Here is an 11,587-nt window from a genome sequence, read left to right as displayed (position 1 = left end):
ACTTGCTCTATATAAGATGGGAGTTCTGTGTTCTCATGGCTCTGAATAATACTACTGTATGTTTCCTTGAATTCGTCCTGGACATGGGGACTGTGAAAAGACCCGTGGTGGCATGTCTGGTGGGGTAAGTGTGCATGTCAGTGCTGTGTGTAAGTTGACTATGCAAACAATTAGGAATTTACAAAACAATGTTTCTTATATAAACAAGAAGTGACGTGGTCAGTCTCCTCAACTCTTAGCCAAGAGAGACTGGCAGCATAGTATTAATATTAGCCCTCTGATTGTAATGGGATATTAGTTGTGTACATTGAATCCTGACGGTCAAGTCAGTCTTGATATTACTGATATTGAGGTCTGATACAATAAAATGTGTAAAACTTCATTCAATTTAATGGTTTTATTTCATACAATTTTTGTTATTTACTACCCTTGTAGGGCACTGAATGCCCTCATATGGAGACCTTCAGTGAATCAGTGTAATGCACTGTATCTACTGATACCTTGAGTCAGGAAGACATCATAAGCATAAAGTATGTTTATTTACATAGACGTTCAACAGAAAATAGATATAAAATATTATACACATTTAAATGAAATGGCATTGCTTAATTCTTAGTCCTTCATACCTTGTAAATTACACACATTTGTTTTTTTGTGGAGTTAGTGGGTATTAATGCAGTATTATGTTTGCAGCTCCTCACCATTATCACCATCATAATCATCATCACCATTATCACCATCTTAATCATCATCACCATTATCACCATCATAATCATCATCACCATCATCATAAAAAAGTTGCAAAGACTATAACTGCAGATTGATACTATGTTATGCATGTAGCCTATGCTGAGTGTTGTATAATATAGGGATGTCATATGTATGGTTGTCATGGTATCGTGTCTACATTGACAGAGGTGAGGATGACATCATGGAGGATGTTGATGCGATCGATCTGGTTGAGTTCTCTGACGCGGTGTTTGAACTCAAACAGCTGAGTTCCGTTCACAGCCACCTTAAACTCGCCAGACGTAACCAAAATCTTCATCTGAAACGCAGGACGGACAAACACTGGTGGCCAGATTGTCTTTACAAAATAACCTGGTTAGGTAAAAGTCTGAAAGCTACATCTGACCACCTCTCGGAAACTCAACTGTATAAGGACTCAGCAAAAGCTTTCATCAGAAAAATAAAATTGCTTGATGTAGAGGACATCCGACAGTGCTGATCTTTAACCCACTTTAACTACTTTATCCCTGTATTCACCATTACTAGTAGAGATAATGAAAAAAACAACTGGCCGTTGGTAACATTAATAATAGAGTTGTTAGTCAGTACAGTATAGGTTGTTAGTCAGTAAAGTATAGGTTAGAGTTGTTAGTCAGTACAGTATAGGTTGTTAGTCAGTACAGTATAGGTTGTTAGTCAGTACAGTATAGGTTAGAGTTGTTAGTCAGTACAGTATAGGTTGTTAGTCAGTACAGTATAGGTTGTTAGTCAGTACAGTATAGATTAGAGTTGTTAGTCAGTACAGTATAGGTTGTTAGTCAGTACAGTATAGGTTAGAGTTGTTAGTCAGTACAGTATAGGTTGTTAGTCAGTACAGTATAGGTTAGAGTTGTTAGTCAGTACAGTATAGGTTGTTAGTCAGTACAGTATAGGTTGTTAGTCAGTACAGTATAGGTTAGAGTTGTTAGTCAGTACAGTATAGGTTGTTAGTCAGTACAGTATAGGTTGTTAGTCAGTACAGTATAGGTTGTTAGTCAGTACAGTATAGGTTAGAGTTGTTAGTCAGTACAGTATAGGTTGTTAGTCAGTACAGTATAGGTTGTTAGTCAGTACAGTATAGGTTAGAGTTGTTAGTCAGTACAGTATAGGTTGTTAGTCAGTACAGTATAGGTTGTTAGTCAGTACAGTATAGATTAGAGTTGTTAGTCAGTACAGTATAGGTTGTTAGTCAGTACAGTATAGGTTAGAGTTGTTAGTCAGTACAGTATAGGTTGTTAGTCAGTACAGTATAGGTTAGAGTTGTTAGTCAGTACAGTATAGGTTGTTAGTCAGTACAGTATAGGTTGTTAGTCAGTACAGTATAGGTTAGAGTTGTTAGTCAGTACAGTATAGGTTGTTAGTCAGTACAGTATAGGTTGTTAGTCAGTACAGTATAGGTTGTTAGTCAGTACAGTATAGGTTAGAGTTGTTAGTCAGTACAGTATAGGTTGTTAGTCAGTACAGTATAGGTTGTTAGTCAGTACAGTATAGATTAGAGTTGTTAGTCAGTACAGTATAGGTTGTTAGTCAGTACAGTATAGGTTAGAGTTGTTAGTCAGTACAGTATAGGTTGTTAGTCAGTACAGTATAGGTTAGAGTTGTTAGTCAGTACAGTATAGGTTGTTAGTCAGTACAGTATAGGTTGTTAGTCAGTACAGTATAGGTTAGAGTTGTTAGTCAGTACAGTATAGGTTGTTAGTCAGTACAGTATAGGTTGTTAGTCAGTACAGTATAGGTTGTTAGTCAGTACAGTATAGGTTGTTAGTCAGTAAAGTATAAGTTTTTAATCAGTACAGTATAGGTTGTTAGTCAGTACAGTACAGTATAGGTTGTTAGTCAGTACAGTATTGGTTTGTTAGTCAGTACAGTATAGGTTGTTTGTCAGTACAGTATAGGTTGTTAGTCAGTACAGTATAGGTTGTTAGTCAGTACAGTATAGGTTGTTAGTCAGTACAGTATAGGTTGTTAGTCAGTACAGTATAGGTTAGAGTTGTTAGTCAGTGCAGTATAGGTTATTATTCAGTACAGTATAGGTTAGAGTTGTTAGTCAGTACAGTATAGGTTTGAGTTGTTAGTCAGTATAGTATAGGTTGTTAGTCAGTACAGTATAGGTTGTTAGTCAGTACAGTATAGGTTAGAGTTGTTAGTCAGTGCAGTATAGGTTATTATTCAGTACAGTATAGGTTAGAGTTGTTAGTCAGTACAGTATAGGTTGTTAGTCAGTACAGTATAGGTTGTTAGTCAGTGCAGTATAGGTTAGAGTTGTTAGTCAGTACAGTATAGGTTGTTAGTCAGTACAGTATAGGTTAGAGTTGTTAGTCAGTACAGTATAGGTTGTTAGTCAGTACAGTATAGGTTGTTAGTCAGTACAGTATAGGTTGTTAGTCAGTACAGTATAGGTTAGAGTTGTTAGTCAGTACAGTATAGGTTGTTAGTCAGTACAGTATAGGTTGTTAGTCAGTACAGTATAGATTAGAGTTGTTAGTCAGTACAGTATAGGTTGTTAGTCAGTACAGTATAGGTTAGAGTTGTTAGTCAGTACAGTATAGGTTGTTAGTCAGTACAGTATAGGTTAGAGTTGTTAGTCAGTACAGTATAGGTTGTTAGTCAGTACAGTATAGGTTGTTAGTCAGTACAGTATAGGTTAGAGTTGTTAGTCAGTACAGTATAGGTTGTTAGTCAGTACAGTATAGGTTGTTAGTCAGTACAGTATAGGTTGTTAGTCAGTACAGTATAGGTTAGAGTTGTTAGTCAGTACAGTATAGGTTGTTAGTCAGTACAGTATAGGTTGTTAGTCAGTACAGTATAGGTTAGAGTTGTTAGTCAGTACAGTATAGGTTGTTAGTCAGTACAGTATAGGTTGTTAGTCAGTACAGTATAGATTAGAGTTGTTAGTCAGTACAGTATAGGTTGTTAGTCAGTACAGTATAGGTTAGAGTTGTTAGTCAGTACAGTATAGGTTGTTAGTCAGTACAGTATAGGTTAGAGTTGTTAGTCAGTACAGTATAGGTTGTTAGTCAGTACAGTATAGGTTGTTAGTCAGTACAGTATAGGTTAGAGTTGTTAGTCAGTACAGTATAGGTTGTTAGTCAGTACAGTATAGGTTGTTAGTCAGTACAGTATAGGTTGTTAGTCAGTACAGTATAGGTTAGAGTTGTTAGTCAGTACAGTATAGGTTGTTAGTCAGTACAGTATAGGTTGTTAGTCAGTACAGTATAGATTAGAGTTGTTAGTCAGTACAGTATAGGTTGTTAGTCAGTACAGTATAGGTTAGAGTTGTTAGTCAGTACAGTATAGGTTGTTAGTCAGTACAGTATAGGTTAGAGTTGTTAGTCAGTACAGTATAGGTTGTTAGTCAGTACAGTATAGGTTGTTAGTCAGTACAGTATAGGTTAGAGTTGTTAGTCAGTACAGTATAGGTTGTTAGTCAGTACAGTATAGGTTGTTAGTCAGTACAGTATAGGTTGTTAGTCAGTACAGTATAGGTTGTTAGTCAGTAAAGTATAAGTTTTTAATCAGTACAGTATAGGTTGTTAGTCAGTACAGTACAGTATAGGTTGTTAGTCAGTACAGTATTGGTTTGTTAGTCAGTACAGTATAGGTTGTTTGTCAGTACAGTATAGGTTGTTAGTCAGTACAGTATAGGTTGTTAGTCAGTACAGTATAGGTTGTTAGTCAGTACAGTATAGGTTGTTAGTCAGTACAGTATAGGTTAGAGTTGTTAGTCAGTGCAGTATAGGTTATTATTCAGTACAGTATAGGTTAGAGTTGTTAGTCAGTACAGTATAGGTTTGAGTTGTTAGTCAGTATAGTATAGGTTGTTAGTCAGTACAGTATAGGTTGTTAGTCAGTACAGTATAGGTTAGAGTTGTTAGTCAGTGCAGTATAGGTTATTATTCAGTACAGTATAGGTTAGAGTTGTTAGTCAGTACAGTATAGGTTGTTAGTCAGTACAGTATAGGTTGTTAGTCAGTGCAGTATAGGTTAGAGTTGTTAGTCAGTACAGTATAGGTTGTTAGTCAGTACAGTATAGGTTAGAGTTGTTAGTCAGTACAGTATAGGTTGTTAGTCAGTACAGTATAGGTTAGAGTTGTTAGTCAGTACAGTATAGGTTGTTAGTCAGTACAGTATAGGTTGTTAGTCAGTACAGTATAGGTTAGAGTTGTTAGTCAGTACAGTATAGGTTGTTAGTCAGTACAGTATAGGTTGTTAGTCAGTACAGTATAGGTTGTTAGTCAGTACAGTATAGGTTAGAGTTGTTAGTCAGTACAGTATAGGTTGTTAGTCAGTACAGTATAGGTTGTTAGTCAGTACAGTATAGATTAGAGTTGTTAGTCAGTACAGTATAGGTTGTTAGTCAGTACAGTATAGGTTAGAGTTGTTAGTCAGTACAGTATAGGTTGTTAGTCAGTACAGTATAGGTTAGAGTTGTTAGTCAGTGCAGTATAGGTTATTATTCAGTACAGTATAGGTTAGAGTTGTTAGTCAGTACAGTATAGGTTTGAGTTGTTAGTCAGTATAGTATAGGTTGTTAGTCAGTACAGTATAGGTTGTTAGTCAGTACAGTATAGGTTAGAGTTGTTAGTCAGTGCAGTATAGGTTATTATTCAGTACAGTATAGGTTAGAGTTGTTAGTCAGTACAGTATAGGTTGTTAGTCAGTACAGTATAGGTTGTTAGTCAGTGCAGTATAGGTTAGAGTTGTTAGTCAGTACAGTATAGGTTGTTAGTCAGTACAGTATAGGTTAGAGTTGTTAGTCAGTACAGTATAGGTTGTTAGTCAGTACAGTATAGGTTAGAGTTGTTAGTCAGTACAGTATAGGTTGTTAGTCAGTACAGTATAGGTTGTTAGTCAGTACAGTATAGGTTAGAGTTGTTAGTCAGTACAGTATAGGTTGTTAGTCAGTACAGTATAGGTTGTTAGTCAGTACAGTATAGGTTGTTAGTCAGTACAGTATAGGTTAGAGTTGTTAGTCAGTACAGTATAGGTTGTTAGTCAGTACAGTATAGGTTGTTAGTCAGTACAGTATAGGTTGTTAGTCAGTACAGTATAGGTTGTTAGTCAGTACAGTATAGGTTAGAGTTGTTAGTCAGTACAGTATAGGTTGTTAGTCAGTACAGTATAGGTTAGAGTTGTTAGTCAGTACAGTATAGGTTGTTAGTCAGTACAGTATAGGTTGTTAGGCAGTACAGTATAGGTTAGAGTTGTTAGTCAGTACAGTATAGGTTGTTAGTCAGTACAGTATAGGTTGTTAGTCAGTACAGTATAGGTTGTTAGTCAGTACAGTATAGGTTGTTAGTCAGTAAAGTATAAGTTTTTAATCAGTACAGTATAGGTTGTTAGTCAGTACAGTACAGTATAGGTTGTTAGTCAGTACAGTATTGGTTTGTTAGTCAGTACAGTATAGGTTGTTTGTCAGTACAGTATAGGTTGTTAGTCAGTACAGTATAGGTTGTTAGTCAGTACAGTATAGGTTGTTAGTCAGTACAGTATAGGTTGTTAGTCAGTACAGTATAGGTTAGAGTTGTTAGTCAGTGCAGTATAGGTTATTATTCAGTACAGTATAGGTTAGAGTTGTTAGTCAGTGCAGTATTGGTTGTTAGTCAGTACAGTATAGGTTAGAGTTGTTAGTGAGTACAGTATAGGTTGTTAGTCCGTGCAGTATAGGTTGTTAGTCAGTGCAGTATTGGTTGTTAGTCAGTACAGTATAGGTTATTAGTCAGTACAGTATAGGTTAGAGTTGTTAGTCAGTACAGTATAGATTAGAGTTGTTAGTCAGTGCAGTATAGGTTGTTAGTCAGTACAGTATAGGTTAGAGTTGTTAGTCAGTACAGTATAGGTTGTTAGTCAGTACAGTATAGGTTGTTAGTCAGTACAGTATAGGTTGTCAGTCAGTACAGTATAGGTTGTTAGTCAGTACAGTATAGGTTAGAGTTGCACTGCTATAAAGAATATTCCCACTGACCTCGAAGGACTGACCGGCCATGAAGGGGAAGCCTCCCTGTGTGTGCCTCTCCTCCTTCCCCCAGTGCTCTCCCATCTTGTGGTTCCTCACCACTGCCTGCTTGCCCCCCTCATTGAACCGAGTGTTGAGGTGGAAGGCGATGTCATTACCTCGCAGAAAGTTCACTGTGAACCTAAACAAGTTAAGATCAAAACAGTTTAATTGATCATATTGATAAAAACACAGGTCAAGATATTAAATAGTGAAAAACTACAGTCATCAATCAGGTTAATAGGCCCACTCTTCCAGGATCGTGATCTATTGAAAGCAGCTGACATTCAATATAGTAAAATGACTTATTACGTCAGTTGTATTCAAATAGCATACTGGTAATGTGTACTGTACATCCAATGCTTCCACTGGGTATCTCAGGGATCGTATTCATCCCAGTAGACAACAAAGACCCTAGTAGATTAGGGTAGTTGATGAACTCACTGCTTAGCGTTTGGTTTGACCTGGCCCATGATGGTGAGCATCATCTTGTCGTAGATGCCTCTTTGTAGGTTCAGTTTGTAGGGCACATTCTATACACCAACACAACACACAGACATTTAGGATATGGCGCTATCTTCACACCAACACAATGATTATGCCAATTCCTTTCCTCCATCTACTGACTGTCCTTCCCTCCCTGTCTCTCACCTGTCCAGTTGGTGTCGGATTCCACTGTGTAGCAGGTGGGAAGCCACCTGGGTCCTGATCAGGCCAACTAGATTGTACACCTGGGTCCTGACCAGGGCCGAATGGCCATCCAGACCCTGGGTTAACGCCTGGGTTAAAGCCTGGGACTGGCCACCCTGGGGGACTGGGCTGGCTGGGGCCCTGGGCCTGGGCTTGAATTGAGGCTGGAGGTTGATAAGGCTGGGGTGTAGGCTGGGGCTGTAATTGGGGAGGCTGGGGCTGGGGTCCAGGCCAGCATGGCTGGCAGGGATGGGTTGGGGCTGGATGGGTATGTTGTGGTTGAGGACCAGGCCAGTTCCAGTTTTGGGCTGGAGCTGGGGATGGTTGTGATGGCTGTGGCCCAGGCCAGTTTTGGGCCGGACCTGGGGCTTGTTGGGATGGCTGTTGCCCAGGCCAGCAGGGGGTGTTCGGGTTCCCAGGAAAGCAAGGCATGGCCTGAGGTTGAGCTGGGGCTGGTTGGGATGATTGAGGACCAGGCCAGCAGGGGATGCTGGGCTGCTCAGGCCAGCAGGATGGGGGTTGGGGTTGGGTGGGCTGTTGGCTGGGCTGTGTCGGCCAGACTGGACCCCCTGGTTGCTGTTGACTGGGCCAGATACTGTTGCTTCCCTGGGGGGTAGAACCAGAGGACGGACAGCCACACAAAGCATCAGAGAGCTGGGGGGACAAAATAAGTACACACACATGCAGTCAAAGATACACACATTCGTACATGCACACAGGCACCGACACATTTGCACACAATCCCATACTCACAGACACAGACAAATAACAGAGAATGAGACACATACAGAGACAATTTCCACACAATACTTCAAGAATACTAAGCAAGTTCCTATCATTGAGTTCTCAGTTGCTAGTTGTCAGTGTAGAGGTTGAAGGAGGGTAGGTACTTACTTCCATAGTATCTGTAAGTAAAGAAAGAACAGCATCACTACGTTTTTTCATCTTTATCAGAAACGGAAGCATTAGAAGCCCTAACAAAACACAAATCACTATAGCAACTCACCACTGTTGGATCACAGGTTAAGAAGATTTTCACTTTAGGAACTTATTTGCTCCAGTTTCATCGCTGATTACACCAGCTGATACTGAGATGACCACTAGATGGCCCCAGTGAATTACCTCACTCCCGTGATTATTATAGACCAAGTCCCACACTACTCAGTACTCATACACAGAGTATGATGGTAGAAGGCCATGTCATATGGAACATAATGCATAATAAAGCCCTTCGTAAGGAATGTGTATGGAATTGTGAATCTGTTGTCTGTAATCATTCTGCCACAGTCACACAAGTGACTGTCTTCTCTTAGCACAGCAGATTGTACAGATAGCTACTCACTAATAACATCATTACCTGATTACCTGCCCTCAGTCTGTATAGCCTATATGTTGTGCATGGTGTTTATAGACAATACATGATGACTCTGCAATAGGCCTCCAAACCATACATGTTCTAAGTACCCACTATTAAAAGGAACAATTCAGTCTAACACATCTGCTCTCCATATTTCTTTCTTTGTCATTCAGAATGGAATGTTCAAGCCATAATGTCTAAAAGTTCTTAGGCCTCGATTAAGTCTGGACTCATTTTCAATTGCAGAATCCGCGAACACAGAAACATTGCCTTCAAAAGTGGGTTGATGTCTAGATGGGATACAGCTTTTGTCCAATTTAACGTCAAATCAAATGTTATTGTTCACATACACATAATAGCTGATGTTATTGCGGGTGTAGCGAAGTGCTTGTAAAAAACAAAATACTGCAAAGTTGCTTAGGAGCTAGAAGCAGAGCTGTCATATCTGTCGGCGCCATCTTAAACAACCATTGTCAACGTTTTTTTGTGTGCATTTTTAGCTAACCCTAACCCTAACCATTTTCCTGACCTTCATTTAATTCTAGTAACCTGCTACGTTAATTCTTCCCACCTGCTGCGTAAGTTCTCCTAAAACCTGCTAAGAAAAGTCAGTTCTGACAAAAGTTGTATCCCTTCTAGACAGAACCTTCAAAAGGTGCATAGCCCAAAAGGGGTTTGACTAGATGGGATGCAGCTAATGGCAGAAGGGACTTTCAAATCAAATCAAATGTAATTTGTCACATGCTTTGTGAACAGGTGTGGACTAACAGTGAAATGCTTACTTACATCTCAACTATGCAGAGAGAAAGACAATATAGACATAATAGAAAAGTAAAACAGGTCATAATAAAAGCAGGCACAATGAGCAACGATAACTTGCTATAATCAAGGAATACCAGTACCATGTGCAGGGGTAATTGAGGCAGAGATGTAGGCTATATAGGGAGAACTATGAATAAAGTGACAGCAGCAGCATACAGTGCGTGATGAATAAAAAAAAAAGTGAGTGCGAAAAGTGTCAATGCAGATAGTCCAGGTAGGTATATGGTCAACTATTTATCAGTCTTATGGCTTGGGGTAGAAGCTGTTCAGGGGCCTGTTGGTTCCAGACTTGGTGCATCGGTACCGCTTGTCGTGAGGTAGCATTGCAGCCAGAAGTGAGAACAGTCTATGACTTGGGTGGCTGGAGTATTTGACTATTTGTAGGGCCTTCCTCTGACACTGCCTGGTATAGAGGGAAAGGGGGATACCTAGTCAGTTGTACAACTGAATGCATTCAACTGTAATGTGTCTTCTACATTTAACCCAACACCTGTGAATCAGTGAGGTGCGGGTGCTGACATAATCGACAGCTACGTCATCAGCGCCCGGGGAACAATGGGTTAACTGCCTTGTTCAGGGACAGAACACCACAGATTTTTTCCTTGTCAGCTCGGGGATTCAATCCACCAACCATTCGGTTACTGGGCCAACGCATCTACCCGTCAGGCTACCGATCCTGGATGGTAGGGAGCTCGGCCCCAGGGATGTTCCCTCTGTAGGTTCTGTAGCTCCTCGTTGTGGTCCAATGCCAAGCAGTTGCCATCCAAACCGACTTTTCGTAGCAGGTTAGGAGAATTTACACGCCAGGTTAGGATAATTAACGTTGCAAATTAGGACAATTAAGTTAAGGTTAGGGAAATAATTAGGGTTAACTAAAATTGTAAAATTCTCCCCAAAGTGACTCAAACATGCTACTTTTGACATCACTTTGACATTAGCTGCAACCCTTCTAGCCATGACCACCGGAAAGTGGTGATCGGATTGAATCTAGCTTTCCCTCAGTAAGTGGCCTACTTTTGAACATCCCATAGACCTGCAGTATGCAGAACATGTCAAATCTGTCTCATATAAAATGTAGGTGGATCATCGTACAATGAATGATCCTATTCAGCCAAAATGTAGGTTAGTGGAAGAGACACTCTATAAGCCAGGGCTTTTCACACTGCAAAATGTTGGTTTGGAAAATGACCTCTTTTAGACTGCAGCAAAGCTAAGAAACATTGAATACTTTCACACTCTAAAGTGCATAACACCAACCTTAGCCCAGGACTAAATGGGCCCTGCTGCAGATCAGAGTAAGTACCGGGTTTTGGAGAGGGAAGCAGCAAGCCTATGACAGAGATCAGCCAAAATTGTATTTGAATATTCCATGTTTCATCAACTATGATACCAGACAGCTGGAGCTAGGTAGATCAAATCGAACTTTATTTAAAGTGCATTTAAAAATGCAACACACAGTAAAGTAAAACAGTAAAACAATAAAATAAGGTGAAAGCTCCCTTGTCAAAGAAAAGTCAAACTCACCAATGGGACAATACCGATTTTCTGGATCTCAGGGACTAACCTGGAGAAATAAGAGATATATAAATGAATAAAACGTTACATTACCGGTTGTTGTTGTGTTGTTGAGGTGACAGCTAGACAGCTACAGTAGGAATTCACACACACTCCTTTATGTACTCCTTATACATTCCTTCTTTATTTGGCCACTCCTTTATTCCCAACTTTCCTCTACTGGGAAAACCACACCCAGGGGGAAAGATTCTCTGTCACAACATTTCCCTTATCAAAATGTTCTTCATTCTTAAGAGTAAATCAATATATATAAATGTTCTGTCTTAAATGAAAATCCATCAATCGGACGTAGGATAAAAGACAAGACTGGTGACAGGTTGTGGAAATATACTTTAGCAAAATACTGCTGTAGTGCAGCAGACTGATGTACTATTGTTGAA

General features: G+C 39.6%; 1 protein-coding gene across 9 annotated transcripts; it reads right to left on the bottom strand.

Annotated features, from left to right (window-relative positions):
* Window positions 1-520: 520 nt before the first annotated feature.
* LOC112217823 (galectin-3-like) lies at window positions 521-11,314 on the bottom strand. Of its 9 annotated transcripts, none has more exons than XM_024378384.2 (7): window positions 11,241-11,308; window positions 10,890-10,962; window positions 8,348-8,398; window positions 7,415-8,059; window positions 7,208-7,296; window positions 6,734-6,905; window positions 521-1,048 (listed from the first exon to the last, which is right to left on the bottom strand). In XM_024378384.2, exons 3-7 carry the CDS (start codon window positions 8,396-8,398, stop codon window positions 890-892), a joined length of 1,116 nt encoding a protein of 371 aa, XP_024234152.1. In that variant the 5' UTR covers window positions 10,890-10,962; window positions 11,241-11,308; the 3' UTR covers window positions 521-889. The 9 variants fall into 9 exon arrangements, 8 of the variants coding, with proteins under 8 accessions (XP_024234152.1, XP_024234150.1, XP_024234154.1 ...); XM_024378382.2 differs by having other exon boundaries at window positions 7,415-8,107; window positions 8,348-8,358; XM_024378386.2 differs by having other exon boundaries at window positions 8,348-8,358.
* Between the last annotated feature and the right edge of the window lie 273 nt (window positions 11,315-11,587).

This window comes from Oncorhynchus tshawytscha, unplaced genomic scaffold (genome assembly GCF_018296145.1).
Source record: "Oncorhynchus tshawytscha isolate Ot180627B unplaced genomic scaffold, Otsh_v2.0 Un_contig_9569_pilon_pilon, whole genome shotgun sequence".
NCBI classification, from domain to species: Eukaryota; Metazoa; Chordata; class Actinopteri; order Salmoniformes; family Salmonidae; genus Oncorhynchus; species Oncorhynchus tshawytscha.
Note: the sequence above shows the minus strand (reverse complement) of the source record. Positions and strands in the feature narration are given on the sequence as shown.